Source organism: Corvus brachyrhynchos, unplaced genomic scaffold (assembly GCF_000691975.1).
Source record: "Corvus brachyrhynchos isolate BGI_N302 unplaced genomic scaffold, ASM69197v1 scaffold904, whole genome shotgun sequence".
NCBI lineage: Eukaryota > Metazoa > Chordata > Aves > Passeriformes > Corvidae > Corvus > Corvus brachyrhynchos.
The window spans coordinates 715,594-738,922 of NW_008237536.1; the positions used below are offsets into that span (position 1 = coordinate 715,594).

Genomic DNA, 23,329 nt, shown 5'->3' on the forward strand with positions numbered 1-23,329 from the left:
AGGGAAAAAGAAAAGCAGGAAGGTTTGAAAGAACTGACAGACAAAAAAGGGATCAGAGTCTGACAGCCCCCAATTCCTTCATCCACAAGAGGGTTTGGCAGGGATTCAGTCACAGCTCACAGACACAGCTATGAGGCAGAAAGGTCAAAACGACATTCAAAAATTATTTCTGCTCGTTGCTGCTCTGCCCTCACCACGTCAGCCCCAATCCCTTCACAGCCCCCTGACCAAGGCTCAGCTCTTTATGGCCAGCACAGTATCTGAGCCAGGGTTAAACTGATAACAACATCTCTGTGCCGTGTGTGACAATGCAGCACAGAGCACACCCCTGGCCTGGGGGCCCGAGCATCCGAGGCAGGGCTGGCTGATTGCACAAAGGAGCCTCTCCTCTGCTGAACAAAGCCTTCTCCGCTCCCAGCTCACTCAGGGACAGCTGGCAGCACGCACGACTGCCCTGCTGAGTCCTTACACGGGTCAGACCTGACATGACCTGTTTGGGGTCTTGGGACATCTTCCTATTCCAACAAAATGTCCGGGAAGACCGACCAGGTTGGAGGCTACCTGTGACTCTGTAAAGCCTCCAGCAGCACCAGCAGTTCCCTCTTACCCAGAGAGAGTCCTGGGTGGGACACCCTACCAGGGGACCTGGTGGATCACAGAGAGAGAAGTCCGTGGTTAACAGGTCACCTACCAGCCCATCTGGACACAGCGTCCCTGCTAAGCCCGTGGAGACACCTTTCCAGTGCGTGGTAGATCCTGTCCTCCGTGCACGTGGTGTGCTGCATTTTAATTCATCTCCTGAATTAAAGAGGAAAGAAGGAGGAGAGTCAATAAAGGATTGCCCTTGACAGCTCCAATGTCCACTGGTGATGGTCACAAACCCACCCCAAGTGGCCAGGGAAGGCTCCAGAACTGTCCCCTTGCTGCCACACAGCCGACACGAAGGAAAGGTCCACGTGCCCCTGTGGCAATGGTGGGAAACACCGAGGGGACGTGAGCCCAGCGAGGACATTGTGAAATTGTGATTGCAGCTCTGTCACATCCCACCTCTCCTCCAGGGCCCAGGGTGCAACCTGAACCTTGGCTGGCAGAGCCCAAGCAGGGGAGGAAGGGTTTATCCCACCCAACCCGTATCCATCTGCCTGGGACAGCAGGAACATTAGAGCTGCTTCCCAGGGTCACTGCTCCGCTGTTCCTGATCTGAGCAATCAGAGGTGACCAGGTGGACATTCCCTCCTCCCCTGCAGTCCTGGGGCAGCTGTCCCCCTGTCCCAAAGCACAGGCATGGGTCCATCCTACAGACTCTTTGCCTCTCGTTTAGAAGCAACACAAATGCACAAAAACAATCCAGGAAGAAGCAATAAAAGCTGCCAATGGTACAAAACCACCTGCGAGGCAGCCTTTGCTTTCACCCTGCACAGCGCCTCTGCCACACACCCACATAATTCCCAAAGCCACCCCAGAATGCTCAGTTCTCTGCTCACTTGGCCAACATTTGGTGCCAGCACCCAGCAGTGGCTGTGCCCATCACAGCCCCACCCACCCACAGCAGGAGCCGCTGTGACCCCGCCAGAGGCTCCACAGCCCTCCCTGCCCTGGCACTCAGCACAGCCACCTCCACCCACCCTGCATTGCCAGCAACTCCCCCAGAAGGGCTCAGGAGCGCTGTGCCTGGCTGCTGGAGCTCCCTGAGAACACAGGGAGCCACCTCCAGCCCTGCCCCTGCGCTGGATCCACCAGCAGCTCCCCGGAGGTGACAGCAAACACGCCCTGAGCACCACTGACCTGCCCGGTGCACGCGCTCCCCTTCACCCCAGAGAGGCTCATGGTTTCCTCCTCTCATGGACCCCTGCCAAAGCCTGGAATTGGGCTCTGCACCAGGACTTTCATCTGAGGAACGCGAGGAACGTTCTGGAGCCGCGCGAAGGAGCGGGGAAATCGCAGCCCAGCACCTCAGTCGTGCTTATGGCAGGAGAAAGGGGTGAGTAAGAGCCCAGAGTGACTCACAGGCACCTTTGCAACACTCAGCTCAAAAAACAGCTCGGTTTCGGCACAGCTTGGTCCTCAGAGGGGAACGGGCTCCTCACCCCACACCAAGCCCACCATCCCTTCCCCCGTGTCTCAGCACACAACAGGCAGGGAGTTTAAAATAAAATACACCCAAGATATCACCATAACTTTCAGACCACAAAACGTGCTCTTTGGGTGGTTTTTTCCTGCTGTGCCATGGACCACACGTGAACCTAAACCTCCTCTCCCAGGGCAGTGCTTATGGAAGCATTTTCCGTGGGAAAGGCCTCTCTTTGTCCACCGCAGCCGAGCAGAAACCCTGCAACCTTTCCTGCCGCGTCTTCCCCCAGCTGTCCCCTGTCCTTGCCACCCACGCTGAGCACGATGACAGGGCAGGGGACAGTTCTGGAGAACATAATCTGACCTTCAGGAGCCCTTGTTAAGCATCTCGAGAACACCAAGGAAAACAAGTGCTGAGGTCAAGGGTTTGGAAAATGCTGTGTTTTTTATGAGGGTGCTGAGCACCTTCACGTGACATCGCCCCAGTGGTGGCACAGCTCTCTCCACAGAGCAGGGACAACAGCTGGTTTTAAGAGCCCCATGTCCTGAGAGAAACCCAAAGCCTCAAGGTTTTGTCCCATTTTCAACAGATGCCCAACAATTCCCAATGTCAGGGCTCGGGGCAAGGTTGAACCCATCCCCTCTGAAGTTGTGAGTGCCCAAAAGGGCAATTTACAATAATTAATTTATAATCATTTTCCAAAAAAGCACTGATTAAAGTGAGCGAGAAAAGGCCCAGCACACTAAAGCTCAGCTTGGGAAGTATCCTAAGATCATTTGTGCAACTGTCCTTGCACGGGTGCCAGATCCCTGGGGAATTTCCATCCAAGATTGCTTAGTTAAACCTCATTCATCTCTGTGGGTCACAGTCACAAAGGTGATCAGACGAATTAAATATTTCTGTTAATTAACACCAAACTGGTAAACATTTACCCCTTGGTGGGAAGTGGGAACTTGCTGATCACTGGTTTTACATTTTCCCTTGTTGTGCTTGAGGCAAAAAATTTGTGTAAAAAAAAAAAAGTTTTTAAATAGTATGAAAAAAAGTTACCAACAAAAACACGTCTTTACCTGCTGAGCTGGGAAGGCACCGGAGGTCACGGGAAGCCCTTGGGGTACCACAGCTCCCTGACGGGGACTTTCCACTCCGCTGGGACCCACTGGGGTTCCCCCAGCTGCCCTCAGTGCCCTGGAACCCTTCCCTCCCAGGGCTTTTCTCCTGCTCAGGATCTGCTCCACGCCCAGGAGCAGAAGGTCCCTCAGCAGCCAAGGTGACATCAGCAGCTCTGACATGCCTGGGACAGGGCTCAGAGCTGCCTTTCCAGCAAGGAAAAACCCTGTGCTTGTATTGAGGTGCACCTGAGTCCCATCCTCAACACTCAAAGGACTTCTCGGAGCTCCTTCTGCAGTGCTGGAGCCCAGGACAGCCCCCGGGAGGTTGGAACAGAGGGAAGGGCTCCAAGATCAAGTCCAAAGTGGGTGTTCCGAAATCAAGGGGTGAAGAGGGTCAGACCCCCCTCCCAGGACACCTCCCACCCCCCCTGGAGCAAATCCCTGGAGCCTGGGGGGCTCCACCATGATGCCCTGGGGAGGCACCACCCCAGGCAGCAAACGCTCCAAAATCCACTCCTCCAGGTGAGCAAACCCAGGCAGACCTGAAACAAGCTGAGATTTCCCCTCCCAGGACAGCAAATCCCAGCAACATCTCCCTGAGATGCCGGGGGCAGGAAAGGACCTGGCAAAGACCTTTCCAGGGGGGATCCTGCAGCGGGGAAGCAGCCACCGCTCCACCGGCGCTGGGGGAAGCCCCCAGGTACCCTCGGGGATGGGACAACGCCCTTTCCTGCCCCGATTGTTCTGAGGCTGAGCATTCTGGGCAGGAAACAGCAGAGGAAAAACAAGGCCCTTGGCCCTCAGGAGCAGCTCTGAACGCGCTGCCCAGGTTTGGGGACAGCGGCAGCGGGTGGAGGGACAGAGATGCCTCAACTGGGTTGGTGCCAGGATGTGGCTCAGCACCTGGATCGATGCTGCTGGAGGGCTTTGGGCACTGGTGGGATCAGAACGAGAGGCCTGATGAGGCTGAAGGAAACAGGAGCTTGGGCTGATGCTGCGCCAGAAGGAAAATCCCTAAATTTGGTTTAAAGCAAAGGGATCCTACCCAGAGCTCTTTTCAAGGCAAGATCCTCACACGAGCTCCCCAGCAGGGTCATCACCTCCTTCGAGCTCCACCTCAGCTTCCTGCCTCCTCCAGTTCATCCTCCAAAGGGGCAGCACAGGAGCTTTGGGAGATGCGTCCTCGCTGCAGAGGAAGAGCTGGATTCGGAGCTGTGCCAGGCAGTGGAGCAGCACACGCCTGGTACCTGCTCCTCCAGTGAAACCACGTTTTTCTTAGATTACAGAGGAAAATCTTGGGTTTCAACTCTTTGCTTGCAAGATTTTACTGCCTCCCCTGCACCTCCACCTCATACAGGAACCAAAGATAGAAACCCAGAGCGAGGGAGGGAGCAGCTGGAGGAAGCCTTTGTAGAACACGGGGCAGTGCGGGGAGAAAGCTGCGATTTTCAAGAAAATCTTCAGCCTCGGGGTGTTTATCAGCCGAGTGAGAGCTCTGCACAGAGCGGGAGATGAGGGCGATAAGGTGCTCGCTCAAACCACACCAAGGCAGGGTATCAGATGATCCAGGAGCAGCTGGTTTGACAAACATCCTCCCGGGGTGCCTGCAGAGGAGGCCGTGCCATGCCAACCCCCGGCACCGCACGGCTCCTTATAGGGCCGGGTTCCTGTCCCGCTGAGCGGGGGCAGAGGCTGCTGTGACGCTGCGGATAAGGACGCACCGAGCCATAGCAGGGACCGGGAGGGACAGCCTCTCCTTGGGCTGCAAACCCTCACCCCCAGGGAGTCCCCACGCCCTGAGCCAACAGGGAGGAGGCAGCAGAGAAGGAACGCAGAGAGTCACTCCCAAAACCCAGACCAAGCCCTGAATCCTGACCAGGGACAAACTGACCGAAAGCAGCCCCTGACAAGGCCACAGAGGGGAACACAAGGGAAATCCACGGATGTGTCACCGCTCCCACCTCTGCAGATCCACCTGCACTCACCTCACCTATCCAAGCAGTGTTGGCTTGCTGGGAGCATCACTCCTGCTCCCAGGTGGTGACAGACACCCAAGAGCAAGGATTAGGACAGAAAAAATTGTCCCAAGGTCTGATTTCTTCGGGAGTCAATCAGAGCAGTGCCTGGACACCCCATGGGACTTCCCCTTTGCTTGTCCATAAAGTGAGGAGCCAAATGACTTGGACAGCTCTGAAAGGAAGATTTTCACAGCAATTGGTCCCCAACTCTGGGACAGCTTGACATGCACATGTAGAAAGCTGTGATGGAATAGATGAGCAACAAGGCGAGATATGAACCTTATGAATCATATATATGATATAAATATATATATCAACCTTAAAACTGCTCTGGGATTGGCACATAATGCAGGATTCTGAGCAAACTGCCGTGCTTGGAAGGGAAATGGGAAAGAGAGGTTTAGGCACTGATTTCATCTCACAGCAGAAGCTAAAAGTCCTGGCACAAGAAGAAAATCTGCTTCTGGAAGAACAAGAGCACCTGTGCCTGTGGGATAACGGTGCTGAGGGGCAGGAATGACACAGGACATCCCACTGCTCACAGGAGGAACCTAAATCCTCATTTATGAGTGGGAAATGGCGTTTTGGGAAGAGGAGAGGTACCAGCCTGGCAGCTCCCAGAGAGAAAGAACAGGACCAAGCCCTGCCCCAGCAGCCCTTCTGAGCTGCAAAGCCTCATTTACACCAAAAATGTGAGAATTGAGAGATCTCAAAGAGCCACAAGTGCAGAGCTCCCTCAGAGCCAGAGATCCCTCCCTGTTCTCGCTGGCTCTGAGAACTGGGCTGGAGGAGAGGCTCCCAGCACGGGGCAGGGAAAGCACCCAACGTGCAAGAGCAGTTTCGGAGTCCTGTGAGTGTCAAACAGCTCTTCCAGAACGTGACTCAACAGGGGCCAAGCAGCACCCAGGTTTTACACCCAGAGTTGGATTCCTGCTCCCCCAAGTGCCAGCTGGGCATGCACAGTGCCCAACCCCTGGGGCTGGGGCTGTCCTTGGCAGCAGTGCAGGAAGGGGGGCAGAGCGCAGCCCGAGGAACTGAAAGGTGAGCTGTGATTCATCCAAACTGCCACCAGCTACAGTCACACAGCTCTGTGAGCCACGGACCTGGGGCTGCTCAGCCCCTGTGGGGGATACCCACCATGGGCACTGTGCCCTGCCTGTCCTTCTCCACCAAATGCAACATCCCCAACATCCCCCAGCTCATGGCAGAGCTGCAGTGGAGGAGCCCAGCCACAGATCTAAGCCCTGAGATGCTGCTTTGCACAAAGAAGCCCAAATTAGCTCAGAGTTCCCATTCCCAGAAGCAGATGGCTCTGTGGGAAGGCACAACGGTGGCCACGGTCAGTCCACGGCCAGGGCACGGCCAGATCCCTGTCAGACAGCAGGGAAGTGAAGCCTGACCTAACAACTGCACGTCTGGGTGGTCAGTTCTGTGCTGCTCCGGCTGTCGAGCTGACCACGGCCACAGAGCACCAGGATGTGGCAGAAAGAAAGATCTGCAGTCAGACGGGGAAGGTCTCCAGCTTAGGAAGGCGCTTAAAAACACTCCGCAAGTGAAGGATGGAGCATCATCCAAGCAAAGGGGAAAATAACATCCAGGAGAGGCAGAAATAAGGGAAGTGCTCTGCCGTCTGCCTGAAATGAGCGGCCTCTGGTCATCAGCTGTGTCCAATCCTTTGTCTTCACCAGCAAACCCAGCCCTGAGGGGTCAAACCCCAGCTAAAACCTGGAGGTGGGGACAGCTGTGTGCCCTGGGTGCCAGGCAGAGGCAAGATCCCAAATCCAGACACAGCCTCTCCCCAGACCAGGCAGGACTGGTTTTTCTTGCTCAGGGTCCCTCCGGTTCTTCGCTCGCAGGGGAGGGCGAGCCCAGCGAGCTCTGAGGCAGCAAGACCCGGGGAGGGGACGGAGAGAGGGACAAAACAACCGCACGTGTGACACCGGCAGCGCTCAGCATCGCGTAACCCCGAGCAACGCCACCCAAAACCGCCCAAATCCCCCGCCCTGAGCACAGCCAGGGGAGGGGTGGCCCTGGTGTGGGACCGCCCTGAGCTGCGACCCCTCTGCGGAGCCGCAGCCGGGACAGGCTCCGGGGCTCAGCAGCGAACCCGCGGTGGGAGGGCAGCGGAGCCCGCGGCGGCAGCGCTCTGCTCGCCAGCCACGAGTGGTTTTATCGCCCCAGCCCCTCCCAGCACAGCCTGGCCCCGCTCAGCCGGCCCCGAGCAGCGCCGGCTCCGGGATCAGAGCAGGAAACCCGCAGGAGGCTCAGAAAAGCCTAAGACGAGTCAGCTCCACTCTAAGCCCTCCATCCAAGCCCTGGTGTCGCTGCAAAGGGGAGTTATTTAATGGGATTTCCCAAGTCCCAGCCCCAAGATTACCTGCATTAGCAGCCGGAGCTTAAGGCTGGGCTCGGGAGGTGAAGGCTCTGTGAATGCCAAAAAAATAAACCCAAGACGTGCAAGCAAACATCAACAGCTCCAAAGTGTAACCGCCTTTGTTTGGGAGATTTGGAGATAAAGGCTCCACTGAAAGAAAAAAATGCAACATGGCAGGAGCAGGGTCCCAGCACTGCCCCCCTCAGCTGTCCTTCGCTCAGGGATCTGCTCTCCCCGAGCTGATAAGTCACAGAGATGTTGCTGTAGCGTCAGCAGCAGCACTCGCAGCACTCCCAGGGTGAAACGAGCCCGTGGGGGCTCCCAGCATCACGGACCAGCTGCCAAGGGGCCACCTTTGCCACGTCCCTCCTGCAGGTCAGCACAGGAGGCAGCCTCAGGAGCAGCCTTGATGATAATGGAGATGCTTGACCTGAAATTTAGGATTAAGTTGTCCCCAGGGTTCAACCAAAGCAGCAAACTGAATCACAGGAGGAGCAAAACCAGGGCTGCAAGAGACTCAGCAAAAAGAACAAAATAACAGAAACTGCTCTGAGGTGAGGGAATTCCTCAGTGGATGGAGAGGATTCCAACAAGATGCATCTGCCCAGAGGGTGCACAAGGAGAGACCTGGAGAGAGGGGGTTTCAAGGACTCAGAACAAAACCTTGCAACTCATCATTTCAAAACAGCGTTTGCCGTCACCTGACTGTGATTCAAAAAGCAAAAATCAAGCCAGAAAAAAATGAAACTTCTCATTCCTGATCAAAGGAGACATTTTGCTCCTCACACTAGTTTGGATTCCCACGGCAAAGAGCAAGCCCCCAGCTGGCCAGCTCTCCCTGGGACCAGTGGTACCCGCGTGGGAAGCTGCCCCCAAGGATGCTCCTGTGCTGGTTTGTCCTCTTGCAGCATCCCTGAGACAGCCAAAGCCCCAGACTCTGACTGTGCTCCTGTGTCTCCAAGACTCCCCAGTCACTACCACTCATTTCTGCTCCCTATGGAAACACTGGGGGCTTCCTGGGATCGGGAACAAGGCTTTAACCCCATGTAAGGGCAGGTGAAACACCTGGGTCAGAGGGGGGACCTTCCCAGCAATTCCCCTGCACACGAGGCAGAACTTCTGCCCCAGGCAGTGCCCAGCCCTGAGCAGAGACCAGAGAGGGCTGGAGTGTCCTCCCGGGGGATATTCCAGAGCTGCCTGGACACCATCCTGTGCCCTGAGCTCTGGGATGGCCCTGCTGGAGCTGGGCCCCTGGGATCCCTTCCAGCCTGGCCCATCCTGGGATTCTGTGATCCCGAGGGCACCCTAAACGCTGAGCATTTCCCCCTCAGAGCTGCTGTAAAATCCAGTCACCACAATTATCCTGTGCTTTTCTCAGCTTCTCCACCTTTTCTATTTTAACCTGCAGCACTCACAGCTCAGATCACACCTGGGTTCAGCTGCACACTTGGGGATGTTTCTGCGCCTGGACTGTCTTTCTTTAAGATTTAATTTTCTAAAAGTAGAAACAGCACAGGTTGAGCCAGGTGAGATCACTCTGCCAGCACAGAGGGAGGCTCGGGACAGATCCCGACTTCCCACCTCATCACTTCCGGGCTGGCAGCAACTTATTCCCCTTCTCACTTACCTCCGGGGAGACCTCAAGTTATTTCCGTGCTTTTAAACTCCAAAATGTTCACTCCAAATAGCTGCGGGGTTATTTGCCGGAGTTCAGGCTGGCGGCTCCCAGCCGCAGCTCCCGGCTCCCTGCCGGCAGGGATCAAAAGATGCCGCGAGCTGATGGGGGGTCCCCTCCCGGGAAGCCCAGCTCCCTCCGGGAATATCCCGCACTCTCCAAATTAACAGAGGAGGTATAAAGACCCGGCTAATTAAGCGGCCTGGCCCCTGTGCCTTTCGGCGCAGCCAATTAGCGGCAGCTCGCCTGTGCCGGCGGTGGGTCCGCGGCGGAGGAGCAGCCGCTGCTGCTCGGGGAGGGCACCTCTCACGGGGGTGAAGTGCAAAGTGCTTCTGGTCACAGCTCTGTGACATCTCGCAGATACCTCAGCTCTCCTCCCCCAGCTCTGCGCCTGCAAAACTCCTTCCAGGAACTGCGGCAGCTCTGTCTCCGCACACCCTGACGGGCGGTGTTCGAGCTCCTCGTGTGCGAGGCACTTTGGTGGCATAAACGCCTAAAACCGAAATTAGGGACTTGCCCGCGGTTGGCTGGGCTCGTGCAGCAGCCTGGTGTTCTCCCAGCTTGGGGGGTATCCTAAAGCTCCCTGTTTCACAGAGTCTGTTGGGGATTTTCCCTTCCCCAGCTCAAGCTGTAACCCAGCAGCACCAGGAGCATCCCCAGGGTGTCCCAGGGGGTGACAAGGCCCCAACACTCGTCACCCTCCCAGACTGCTCAGCCCCCAGGCAAACCCAACACAAGCTGGTGGTGTCCAGTGCTTCCAGCCACGAGTCCACAATCAAAGCCCAGAGTTTGGTGAGACCTCTCCGTGCCTCAGTTTCCCCTCCAACAGGAGGGGCAGAGGCTCCTGCTCAGCACAGTCCCTCAGGTAAAGCTGAACCAGAATTTTCTTCCATCCTCTCACTTTTATCTCCTCCTGTAACCTTCCCAACCCCATTTATAAACCTGGCATGCAAAGCTGGCAGAGCAGGACATGCTGAAGAGCATTTTTATAACAGATAAAAACATCCCAATACTTCACCGAGGTTATTTCTAACCCACAAGAACCACTTGCCTTAACCAAGACATCCTGCCACGGGCACCCAACACAGGACCCAGCCACCCATCCTCAAACTTTCTGGGCAGCAAAACAATGACACACAGCCAGAAGTGCCCATGCAGCAGCAAATTGCAGAAATAAAGCTGCACACGAGAAAACCACGTGTTCCCAGCAGCAGTGCAAGCAGGGGAGCTGTGGATTTGGCCACTGGGACCAGAACTGCATTGGAAGTGCGGTTTTTTTTTTTTAAACCCCAAATTTCTAAGAAACAAAATACAGAACTGCCTTGTCCAGACTCTTGCTGCTGCAGCGAGCACTCAGCTCAGTAAATCTAATTAATGAGCCAGGAAAAGTGTCACTCGTTTGCTAACTACTGCACCCAGGGCTGCCAAACAGACAGATAAAGGATTTAGCTGGGGCCTATTCCAGCCAAAGGAGCTGGGAACCTGGCAGGGAGAGCAGGAGATTAGAGGGGGCTGAAAAGAAAAAGAGAGGAGGGGGAAAGAAAAAAAAAAAATCCCACTAGATTAGCACTTTGCAAATGCAAGCATGTAAATCAGCTTAGGTCTGATATAATGCCACCCTTGTGAGCATCTGGGCACAGCAGCGCACAGGGCCCGGCTGAGCCCGGCTTTATTTGGGCTCGGGACTCTCACGCCAGCAGCTCCCTCACAAAAACAGCAGTTTTGTTTTTACCAGCTTTGGAAGTTTGCACAGGAAGCCAATTAGGGGAGACCTGGGAACAGAGGAAGATTCATAATTGCAATTAAGGCTTCAAAGTGCTTATCCCAAGCGCGGCGGTTACAGCTCGAGCTGGGGAAGGGAAAAAATCCCCAACAAACTCTTTGAAACACAGGGCTTTAGGATACCCCCCAAGCTGGAGGAGCTCCTCACCCCCAGAGCAAGGCATCACCTGGCAGAGAAGGACCCGGCTCTGAGGGGCCCACGCCAGACCAGTCCCACCAGTCCCCACTGGCACCCAGCCCACGGTGCCTTGGCAGGGCTGCTCGGGGCTGCAGGAGGCAGGGACAGCTCTGAGCGCATTCACGCCCTGCCTTTGGCTTGGGAAGGGGGTTCAGTCCTGTGTACAAGCCCAGAATGGCTTTGCCTGCTGGGACCCAAGAGATCTGGGGTTAAGTCTGCATCAAAGGATCCAGCATTTGTCCCTGGGTGCTACAGACCATGAGCCCCCATCCCATCCCAATGAAGGCATCCTCTTACAAGTTCAGCAGTTCCAGCAGCAACCTGGACACAAGAAGCGGTGTCCAGGCAGTGCAAGAACTGTGTGACACCGTGGCAGAGCTGCTCTGCCTGTGTGGGACCAAACGTGCTCCAAGCAGCCCGACACAAACACTGGGGACACTGGGAGCTGGAGATGCGGCCCTGCAGCAGCACTGCCACGGCCTCCGCTGTCACACAGGATGGAGGGAGCACTTGTGGCTTTGCCTTGACTTCCAGACCCCCCAGTTCCAGGTGAGGCATCCCCAGGGAGGTGCTCTCCATGCTGAACCTCTCAGACACGAAGCTGCAGAATCTGAGAGCCTCAGAGGCTGAGCCACAGCTTCTCACACCAGAAACCCCAAAGCAAAGCCTGAAAATACTCCAAAACCCCCCAAATCAAACATGTCCATCCCCTGGGCTTGGCCATTTCAGCTGAGTGGAGCAGAGCAGCCGCTGATCTGAATCATGGCCCTCTGCATGCTGGGGGGTGTCAGTGACACCCACAGGACTGGCCAGAGGCTCCTGACCAGGGCCACCAACCCCTCACCTCTGGGGATTGTATGGGTGTGGATATTCCATGGTTTGGTATCCAGTCCTCCTGCAGGAAAGCTCAAGCAGGAAAAGCCCAATTCCCAGGAACACCAGCTCTGCACTGGGACACCTGGCAGCCCAGACTGTCATTTATGGATTGTCCCCCCTTCCCATCCCTCCTCGGCAGAATTGGGGTGGCAGCCTCTGCTCTGGACCCAGCCATGGGCCTGCTGCTCCACTGTGCCCTTGGCAGGAGAAAGGGATGGGAAAAGCTGAGAGGAGAAAAGGAAACTCACCCAAGGTGTCAGGGCCACCCCCTGAGATGTGGGGAGAGCACAGAGGGGCTGCAGCAGCTCTTGTGCCACCCAGGACGGCTCCAGTCCGTCCGTCCCCACTGCCAACCCTCACAGACACTTCCCTGTGGTGGCACCTCCTCTCCTCACACACTCCCAGCTTTCCCTCCAGCCCCTCCCAGCATCTCCCTCTCTGAACAGCTGGAGAACAGCTGGAAGCAGAGCTGGGGGGTTTGGGCTGCTCCCCTCACTGGGGATGCTCCTTCTTCCTTCCCCCAGACCCCAAAGCCCTGGCAGCTGCAGCAGGAGCCCTGTGCCCAGCCCAGCCCGGAGGGGAGGTGCTGCTGTGGGACCCCAGAGCCCACGGGGACGAGGTGACCCCCCCCTCATCCATCTCCATCCACAGCATGTCTCAAACTGCTCCTCCTCTCCCCCCTCAGCTGCCCTGGGAGTTGTTCCCAGGCTCGGGGGCTGTGGTGTGACCTTGGGAAGTCCTTTGTGTCTCTGGAAATGCACTGGCTCTGGGTGCTTTTGCATAAGCTGCTTTCCCTGGGATGTTTTGCCCTAGTGCTGAGCACGTAGGGCTCGGTAATCAAATGAGGTCAAAGAAAATTCCAGCCAAAACCCTGGCGGCCTCGGTCCCGCCCCGGCAGCTCCCAGGGACCAGCCAGGAGCATCCCCACGAGCACAGCTCGGGTTTGAGCGAGGGCTCTCCCTCTCTGGCAGCGCAGGAGAATCATCACAAAGTGGGAATAATCCTGTGGAAATCGGCAGCATTCCACAACACCTAAAACAACCCGTGGGCGAGCAAGGACATGGGATGGCGGTTCCCAAGGGTGGAAGGATGGGAGAAGGCACCTCCCCGGAGCGAGGCCTGCAGCCCCCCATCCATCCCCTGGCTCTCCTGGCATTCCAACACTTCCCGGCTGAGGAGGGAGCCCCAGGCCCAGAGCCGAATCCATCCCCACACAAATCCCCTCCTGAGGCCGTGGCTCTGCCCAGGGACAGGTTTCCAAGAGCAACCCACACTTCCGCAATTTCAGAGATCTTCTTACTCCACCTTCCGTGTGCTGTGCCAAAAGGAGAAGTGCTGGGAGGCAGGGGGAAGTTGTGGCACCCTTTCCTATTCTGAGGAGGATTTCAGGCTCCTGCCACATCCGAGGGACACGCACGGCGCCGGCCACGCTGCGCAACGGGGCTGGGGCTGCCCAGGGCCCTGCTTTGGGGTGAGCAGTTCCAGGAACCCCAACAGTCATGAGCAAGAAAATACAGAAATAAAGCCCACACACAGATGATCTGGTCAGAAATAACCAGGCTGTCCCTGGTGCTCGCTGGGCTGTCAGACACCCCAGCAGGGCTGGGCGAGGAGAGACACCCGAGGGCAGCTCCAGGGCCAAGCAAGGACTCTGTGCCCCCTAACTGATGGCACACGTGGGTAAGCTGGGCTCAGGCAATCCTGGGGCCCCCTCTCTTCTTGTCTGAGGGGTCAGTTCCCCTTCAGGCAGCACCGTCTGGTGCTGGGGAACAGCAGAGCCAGAGGAGCCAAGAGATCCACTCCTCCCTGTGTGTTCATGGAGCTGGGTCTTCCCACCTGGATGCTGCAAGAACAGCTCCATCCTGACCAACTGCTGCCAAAAACTGAAGGGAAGGCTCTTCCCACCATCCATCGCCAGGGTTTGCTCCATCTGCTCAGCATGAGGGCTGTTTTCCAGTCTGGATGAGACCCAAGCATCACTCCTTTCCTTGCAGCCCTAAAAGCCTGGATTTCTGCTGCCACGATGGAAATCTCATCCCCATTTAGAGGGAAAGATCTCCTGCCTCCCTTCTCCAAGGGGGCTTGACAAGCCCCATCACCAGAAGCTTTCTCTAGCACAGCTCAAGAGTGGCTCAGGCCTTATCACATTCACTTCTTACAAGTCCTTCTGTAGCTCATCACCAGAGAGACACCTCAAGGTATTTTTAGAGGGAATATCCATGAGCACCGGAATTACAGGTGCATTAATTAGCAGGGAGAGCATCCCAACAGTCACAAGGTCAGAACACAACATCCAGAATTCACACCTCGCTGGGAGTCACTGAGGGAACAACACACAGGAGCTGCCATCTCTGAGGGCTTCCATCCCCCCAGCAAATGAGGAAAATTGATTTTCTCAGAGGGACCAAGTCCTCAAGGACAGCACAACTCACTGGGGGCTCTACAGGCAGGTGGAGAAGGAAACTCAAGGCCCTCGTCCACCCTGATGGTTTGGGGGGAAAAAGAAACAAGGGATGGTGAACATTTGCTCTTCTGGGATAAACCACAAAGAGAATTTGGCTGCATTTGGTGCCAGTGGCCACTGATTCTCCTCAACCGACAATGCAGCCTCAGCCTTTCAGATGGGGTAACTTGAATCAGAGGGCTGGAGCTGCCTGTGTGAAAGGCTTGGTAAGATCAGAGAGGTTTAAGCTGGTTGCTCACACAGATGGGCAGATTCACCTTCTGAGCCATTCCGGTCTTCCCTCAGGCAGCTCATACCCTGGCCCCACCCTGAGCAGCCTCTCCTCTCCCCCTGGGTACAAATCACTGCCAAGGAAGCGTCCAGCAGCTCGGGCTGGGACAGGCCTTCCCACACTTCCCACTGCACCCACAGCAACAGCGAGCTGTGAGCCCAGAGCAATGGCCCAAGAGAAGGCATCACTCGGGTTCCACCACTGCTGAGCAGGACAACCCCACCAGAGGAGTGGAATAAGCAGGAAAACCCAGTTCCCCTCCAAAAACTCCCCAAAGTGCAGCTGCTCAGAGAGGAGAAAACCACTGGGGGACTAAAGTCCACGCTCAACACCAGCTAAAGGAAACTGCCATTGCTGGCCTACGAGATACTGATCTTGACAAGGATTTGGTTGAGTTAAATTGTCCAGAGCTGGCTGTGGAGGGCTGTGCTCCACAAGGAGCTTGTTCATAGAATCGTGGAATGGTTTGGGTTGGAAGGGACCTTGTCCAGCCCTGAAACCTTTGTGAGCTTCTGCCCAGCCAACACCACACAAGGCAAAAGGCAAAGCAGCCCACAGTCCTGGTGTCTTGTTCCTTACCACTGTGCCAGTAAGGCCAGAAACTTCAGGATTATCATCCTGAGCCCCGAAAAACGATGGAGTCCAAGCCACAAAGTAAAATGAAAAAAAATAAATCATGCAGTGCTTTGGAGCACCCCATGAGCTTTTTGCTCTGCTGTAGAGCTCCGTGGTCACTCTGGGTCTATCCAGGGACAGGAGTCATTGCCTCCAACTTTACCTATGCAAAACTGAGGTGATTAAACAAATTAACATCTCCAGACACAGAGCACCTGCTGTGGAGGGCAGCTCACCCCACCCAGCTGGAACCCCTCCTCAGGGCAGCCTAAGTTGAATTTTTTAGGCCTCTTTCAGGCCATCCTTAAGCAAGACAACTCCCATCCTTGTTCTCCTGAGCTGCTTCCCACGTGCACAACAGGAATAATCCCACTTCCTTCCTTCCCCAGCAGTTGCACAACCAAATGTTTCAAAGCCTGTAAGAAGCTCAGATAATGCAATAATGGGAACATGGAAATTGCAGGCAGAGCTTAGCTTTTAATTCTTTCATGCCCAAGTTCAATTCTTACCAAACAAAGCAGAACCCAACATTTTTACAGGTCATTTTGTCTGCTGAAGACCCCCGGGATTCCTTGCTAGAGTTCCACCTCTGGGAAGCCAGATGTAAAATCTGCGTGCCAGAGGCTGGAATGAGCAGCTCTCCATAAACCACCAGGCCAAGAAGGTCCAACGATCGCCACTTTAAAACCTCTGCTCCAAGTTATTCCCACCTTTGAAGGTGAAGTGGGCACTTTAAACCTTCTTAAGGTCAGTTTTGGGGGACTATTTCACTGATGAACTACATTAGAGCACTGATAATGCAGAAAACACAAATTAGAGAAAATAAAGGCATCGTTATTTAGTTATTGGAGCATGTGAAGGCTGGGAACAAACACCAGGGACACCAACAGCCTGGGACGTGTGGGACAGGGCAGCACAGGTCTCATTTCCACACCAAGGTTGCATTGGCTCTTCAGCCAGGAGCAAAATCCCCATCAACTCTTGCAGGACCAGGCACAAAACCTCACCCGAGGTTATTCTGGGATCAACTGCCCTGTGCCTCTGACCAAGCACCTCCCACCCTCCTGGAGGGAGATTCATCTCTCACCCACCCCACCAAGGCTCCTTCAGGAGCAGCTCCAGGACACTCAACAGTTGTGTTCAAGCAGGAGTTGGAGCGATGCAGAGGAACGGAGAGGCCACCCAGGACATCACCAACCCCACCCCACCCCTGCCCACTCACGGGGCTCTGTGAGTTTGGCAAAACTCAGCCAGGGTAAGAGCAGCCTGTCTTTTCCTCCTCAAAAACCCCAAGGCCAACAGAAATGACACCGATTTGGTGTGAGTAAGAGCAGCCCAGTTTTACGCGCTCGGTTTTCAGAGAGGAAATGCTCTTTCTGTTCCTGGCAGCAATTCTGAAAACCCCTGGCCACATGATGCAAGAGTTAATTTTAGCCTCTACCAGTCATTGTCACCACAGCAAGGCTGAAGTTCCACCCAACATCACAGGCAATTCCAGGCTCCACGTGAGATCCCAAGAGGGTTTAGGCTGGGGACAGCCGTGGTGTGGTCTCAGCCTGGGAGGAGCTGGGTGTCACCAGCGGGATGCGGTGGAAATGCCAGGGCTGCTCCTTAGGGAAGGTGGAAGCTCGGCACAGGAGTTCCTGTGTGTCACAGGAGAGACGGGGGAAAAAATAAAAAATTCAGCAAGTGCATAATTTAGAGAGGAAAAAAAGGTGTTTCCCAAAGTCCAGAGAAGGAAGTGAAGGACACCACAGCGTCCAGGGATTCCTCCCAACACCCCCAGGGACAGGACGCAAGGGGACATCCCTGCTGTGCGGGTTCATGGCCGCTCACCTGGGGTGAAGGTGGTAAAACCCCAGGTGTTTCCATGCTCGGCAGGAAACCCTCCCAAAGCCTGTGGGACACCTGGGATCGGGGTCCATGCCCACACGGAGCAGGTGCTGAGCTCCCTCCCATGAACTCCTGGCAGCTGAAGATGCTCCAAGGAAGTGTCTGGATCAGGAGGGAGCTCAGCACGGACCTGGGTCCCGCATTTCCTACAGCAGCTGCTGGCACGTGGGGCTTCCTTGGCCGTGGTCCCTGGGGAAAATCCCTTTTCAGTGTGCCAGGTCACGTGTGGGTGGCACGGTCACATTCAGGACAGCATCAAACGCGAGGGAAACACCAACACTGCGATACCAGGAAAACTTCTCATCACCCATTCTGTGTTCCACTGAGCCAGCGCTTCTCTGTGCCTCCCCAAACCCTTCCCGAGACTTCCTGCCCCCAAATGTCATGTGGCTCCTTACTCTGCTACCCTGGCTCACAGGGAGGGTTGTTTGGCGTTTGGGTTTTGTTGGGGTATGGGTTTGTTGGGGTTTTTCTGTTGCAAAAACATCTCCCGGCCTGAACAGGGTCAGGGACCATCCCAGCAAGGTGGCACAGAGCACAAGGGTCCCTCCCAGAGGGGACCCCAATCCCTGCCCCACTGCCCTCCCCCTGCAGCCCCCTGGTGATGAGGGAGGGGAGAGCTGATCCTAATTCCTTCTGGCTATTTGGAAAAACAAGTTTACACGTGAGATTTCAATTGGCTCTGCCTCTGCTTAACTCCTCCAGCTGTGAAACAAAGTAAGTGAGAGACAAAGCCCTACAAACGAGCAGCGTGACCATTTCTGAGGACTTTTTGTGAGCTCCAATGCCAAACCCACTAAACAGATTAACTTCCCGCATAAACAAGCAAGTAAATCTTTCCCCCAAGGCCCTGTGTATCCAAAGGAAGCTTTAGAAGTTGCTTCCTGCCATTGTGGAGGCCCTGCTGGGAACCCAGGAGCCTTTTCAGTCCCTGGCTTGGTTGCCCAAACCCTTCAGTTTAGTCCCAGCACCGCTGGCTGCGACACCACAAAGGACAGATGATGGCAGGGACGTTTTTGGCTGGTCCCCATTGCCCTCAGGCCAAGGGCAATCGGGGCTGGGATTCCCAAATCTGACAGGAGGGTGTGAGCCCCACTCTGAGTGGTACAACCACAGAATCCCCATCACAGTGAGGGGAAGGAAGGAAGTCTCCAAATGGGGAGACAGCCCAAGGAGAGGGGCTGCATCTGAAGGTGACACCAAGAGCAACCCAGCTCTGAAGAGCCTCTGGCCAGGCTGGCACAGCCCTGACCTCAGAGCAAGTCCCACATCCCCCAGGCAGGCACCCAGCACAGGAGCAGGGAGTGCAGCACATGAACTTGCAGCCCCTAGGTCCTCCCAGGATGGGCTGGAGCATCCCAGCACAGGAGCCTTTATCCCAAAAGGAGCAGTCCTTCATCCCAGCCACACTCCTGGGAGCAGAGCTGACAGTGACTGTAAAAACTCAATTTCCAGAGGCTGTTCCCTTCATCCTAAAACATCCCCTCATGGTGATGCTCTGGTTGGAGCCCACATGGAGCAGGGGATGCTGTTTAACACTCGCTATCCTCCATCGCTTCTAAACCCAGCACCGGGATCTGGCAGCTCAGGGCCACGGGGTTCCCAGGCTCTGGGTGTTCTCTGTGCCATAAAAGTGGATTTGCAACCGTTCCTCCTCACCCTGGAGCTCCCTAAGGGATTAGCACACCCTGGCATCGAGACCAGATCGACCTATGGACAATTTCCAGTTAATGAGCAGCCCTCTGGGAACACTGACCTCTCTGGCTTTGATTGCAACCCAGCTAATTGATCCAGGGAAGCCTCAGGCAGGATTCCCACAGCTGGATGAGGAGCAGCAGGGATCTCTCCCGGGCTGGAATTCCCTGAGTCCCACTGCAAAGCCTCCACACCTGAGAGATGCTGTGACTCCCCCGGGCAGCTGCACACTCGGTGTGTGCCCATTTACGAGCTCTATCAACACAAAGACACCGAGAATGAAGAACCATTTGTGGAGTTTCACATGTACAGACTGCCAGAAACAATGAGAAAAGGGAAATGCCACCTGAAAGGATGGGAGCTTGTTTGCCGAGAAGCCTCTGGGCTGGGGGTTTAAATAGCCACAGAGCGATGGGGGAAGCAGCTGAAAGGGGAAGCGTTTCATCCTAATTTGAGACAACAAAGAATGGGCCTTTGTGGAAGGGATGGAAAACACTTCTGCAGGCTCAGGGCAGCGGCGCCTCTCCCAAAGCGTGCACGCAGCAGCCGTGCCCCGTCCCCGCAGCGCTGCGCTGGAACGGGCACACACGGGAGCGAAAAACCTCCCGAAGCGGCCCGCAAACCTTCCGACGCAGGATACAACCATGAAAAATTCCCTCCCCCGGCAGCTGCTTGGGGCAGTCACAAGATCGGGGCGAAGCCGAGCTCTTCCTGCTCAGACAAAGCAGCGTCGGGCAGCCGCGAGCGGCGTGACCGGGAACGGTGCCCCGTGTCCTCCGTGCCCATGACATGGGCTGCTCATGCCAGCCCTGCTCGCTTCTGCTTCAGCCCACCCCAAAATAAGCACCGGCAGCGTTTTGGGAGCACCCAAGCTGCTCTCAGCCCAAGCACTGGGGGGATTTTGACCAATGAAAGAGAGCATTTGAGGGGAAGCCAAGGCCCAGCCGCGTCTCTTACAAATACAAACAGTGCCCCTGCGGCACCCAGAGTCATTGATAATTGTCAGTGATGATTGTCACTGGTGATTGTCACAGCGCCACGGCACCACCCCAGCCAGCCAGGGAGCGCTTTCCTACTCCCCTTTTAACTCAGCCAGCGGCTCACGCTCGCATCTGCTGGCTGAAAACAAGAGCAGAGCTTTTCCCTGCCCGGCACAGGTGGGGAGGGAGGCCCGGAGCGGGGCTCCAGGCTCGGCTTTACCAGCCGGAGACTGAACCTGGGCGAGCTTTCAGCCCCTGCAGGTTCAACACAGCGAGGGGAACACGGCTGTGGTGGAACTCCAAACTCCAAAACCCCCGCGCTGCTCCCACCCAAACCACGCTCCCGGAGCATCGCTCTGCTCCGGCTCCACAACCCAGCTCCCTTCCAGCCGCACATCTGCCATCCCGGCCGAGCACTCCCGCTGCGCCAGCCGCCAGGGAGCCCATCAGCCGCAAGCTGAAGTTGCTTTATTTTATTTTTTTTTCCAGTGGCAGAGCTTGAAATCAGAGATGAACAAGTCTGAAGGAGCTCCTGCCTGGCCTCTCATGTATTCCAGATGCACATGCTCCAACCGCCGCTTGCCAAACAGGATACGAGGCGCAAGGAAATAAAGCATTTTATCTCCAAGCTTTTCCAAGAGGGTATTAGAAACAATGGGGAGGAAATACAAAATTAACACTAGAGAAGAGCAATTGGCAGTGCCCTTGCGAGGCTGTTCTTCATGACAAGGCTGCCTATTCAGTGGCTTTCATTAGGAAAATCACATCGCAGAGCCATTCCCAACAGTGTCCCTATTTCCTAATTAGGCTTCGCCAAAGAGCTGCATCTCTCAGTTCCCGCCCGGCGCACAATCACAACAATTAACATTTCATTGCACCCGGCCGCCGAAAACACCGCAATTAAAGCATCTGAGGAGTCACACGGGCGCGTCAGCAGGGAGACAAGTTCTCACGTCGTGCTAATTGGCGGCCAAAGACCGATCAGAAGGACGGGAACGGCGGGGTTTGGTCTCCGTGCTGGGAAAGGCGCTCGGGGGCTGCGGCCGCTCCCCGGGCTCCCACCCAGGAGGCCGCGGACGGGGCTCGGTGCCAGCAGGGAGCACTGGTGACAGGTCCTGTCCGCCCCTCCGGGCTGCGGCACAGGGAGCTGCTCTCTGGGTCCCCGGGAATATCACTGGATCACACCCCCGTCACCAAACAGCCCGGACCCAACAGCAGGTGGGCGCAGAGGTCACCTGGAGCCCCCGGTGATGGCTTTCGATGGGTAGGACCCTGTCCTCACACCCGACATGAGAGACAGGGCAAGGATGGGGGGTCCTGAGGCTCTGAGGAAAGCGGAAGGAAGTCTTGGAGAGAGGAGGAAAAGAGCTGCAGCCGCCGAGCCCGGATTGCATCCTCCAAGGAAGGACATTTCCAGCCCGAACCAGCAGTGCAGAGAGCTGCAATGAGGGAGACCTGCCGGGCGGCAGTGCAATGCCCACGGAGTTGGGGGACAGAGCTTGCATGAAAACCTCATCCTCCCACCTGGAAGTTCAAACCGCTGCTGGGAGCAGAGCTCAGACACAAAAGGAGCTTCTCACTGCTCGAAACCACCTGGGGGACTCACCTGAGCACTTTCCCCTGACACCCTCAGGCACAACCTTCCACTTGCAGGATAATAATGCAAAAATGGGCAGCCCCGCCGTGCTCAGCGTGCACCCCGAAAAGAGAAGTTGAAACTCCTCCAGGGTGAGCTGCAACATGGCAAGGTCCCCATGCCACGCTGGGGTGTCCCTGGTCCCCAGCAGAGCCAGAGCGCTGAAGTTGGCATCCCTCAGCCCTGGGGCTGCTGCAGCACGGGCAGCTCGCCCTGCCAGCGCTCATCCTGCTGGAGCAGCCGCTGCTCCTCTCTGCCAGCACCTCCCACTGCACTCAGTTCTTCTTTCTTAGTGCAAAATCCACATCTTCATTTCCACATTCAGCAAAAAGGCACGCGGGGCCAGTTTTGTTTGGTTTCTGTCCCGGCTGGATGCCCTGATCTCCATGGGGAGGAGGGAAAAGGCAGCGGCACCATCCTACAGCCCCAGAGATGTGGGGCTGCCCCTCACCCAACCAATGCACACCAGAACTCCCCTTTCTCCCTCTGTATAAGCACCCCCAACACTTCTCATCCCCTTTCCTCTGCCCTGAGCAGGCTGCAGAACTGCCGGCAGCAGGACAGGGGTGGCCACACAGAGCCAGGGAGAGCAGAGCACTGAGCTCCCCCCACTTCAATTAAGCAGGACCAAACCGCGAGGCTGGAGCAGCCCTCGTCCCCCGCCTGTGCGCAGCTGCTTCCTTCAGAAACCCGTGGAGCATCCCCAGCATCACCCGAGCCCTCCGGCCTCACGCAGTCACCGTGACTGAGGGATGGAACCGCTGCCACCACCACAGCCGGGCTCTGTTATCTTCTCACCTTTCTGCATTTGAGCTCTAATCTGAGCAGCACCCAGAGCTCCAAACCACTTTGCAACCAGGTTTCGGAAACGCTTTGCAACTCCATCCGAGTTCGTGCTTTGAACAAGAGAAAAAAGCCCGAACACAAAACCAGACCTTTCTGACACCCAGGAAAATTAAAGCCTCTACATCCTGCATACCCCTGGATTTTACACCAAACCAAGATTTAGAAAATTGATCTAAATGGGAAAACGAAATAAATTGCAGCTGTTCAGCATCAGGGCAAGCAGCAGGAGCAGCACCAGCCTGCAGCTGCCCGAGCAGTTTCGCTGCAGCGGGAGCAGCACAGCCCCGAAACCAGCCCTTAGCAAAGCTAACGGCGCTGGGTGACAGCAACCAGATTGTCACAAACATGACAACAAAGGGCTGAAAGCTCTTTTCTCCCGCTTTCGTTAGCGATTTGAATCAGCAGAGCCTTTTCCTCCCTCAGGGCTCTCACCTCCAAAGCAGCTCAACATCCTCTGGGAGGCCGGTGCGGGAGGGAGCGTGGCCCGAGGCCAGGCTGGGCACTGACTGGGTGACGCTGGCGACACGGGGAGGCCACAGAAGCACCTGATGGAAGATGCTCCTTGGCAGGCCCGACGATCAGCACGGGCTGCTGCAAGAGGCAGCGCGGGGACAGCTCGGGGCTGGTGCGTGTCCAGCCCCCGGTGCTTGGAGGGGTGACGCTGCTGAGCTTGTCACATCCCAAACCACATCCTGTTGCCAAAGCAGAGCCTTCCCTGGGTCTGCACCTCAGCTCCCTCGGGCTGCGGAGACCCAGCTGAGGGAGCAACAGGCGACTTGTGACCTTTGGGTCCCTTCGGGGCAGGGCTGCTGCTGCAGTGACCCGCGTGAGTCACTGCCACGC

At 56.1% G+C, this 23,329-nt stretch overlaps 2 protein-coding genes across 2 annotated transcripts in view; one reads left to right on the forward strand and one right to left on the reverse strand.

Annotated features, from left to right (window-relative positions):
- The window catches only part of PIK3R5 (phosphoinositide-3-kinase regulatory subunit 5), a 26,323-nt gene extending 21,916 nt beyond the window's left edge, over window positions 1-4,407 (reverse strand). Inside the window, 2 exon segments of the mRNA XM_017731585.1 lie at window positions 692-798; window positions 4,229-4,407. Coding sequence (XP_017587074.1) covers window positions 692-785 — 94 coding nt within the window. The 5' untranslated portion in view covers window positions 786-798; window positions 4,229-4,407.
- NTN1 (netrin 1) overlaps window positions 1,966-23,329 on the forward strand; it is a 123,941-nt gene continuing 102,577 nt past the window's right edge. Inside the window, exon 1 of the mRNA XM_008631629.2 lies at window positions 1,966-1,981. Within this exon, the coding sequence (XP_008629851.1) occupies window positions 1,966-1,981 (16 nt within the window). The remainder of the gene's footprint in view (window positions 1,982-23,329) is intronic.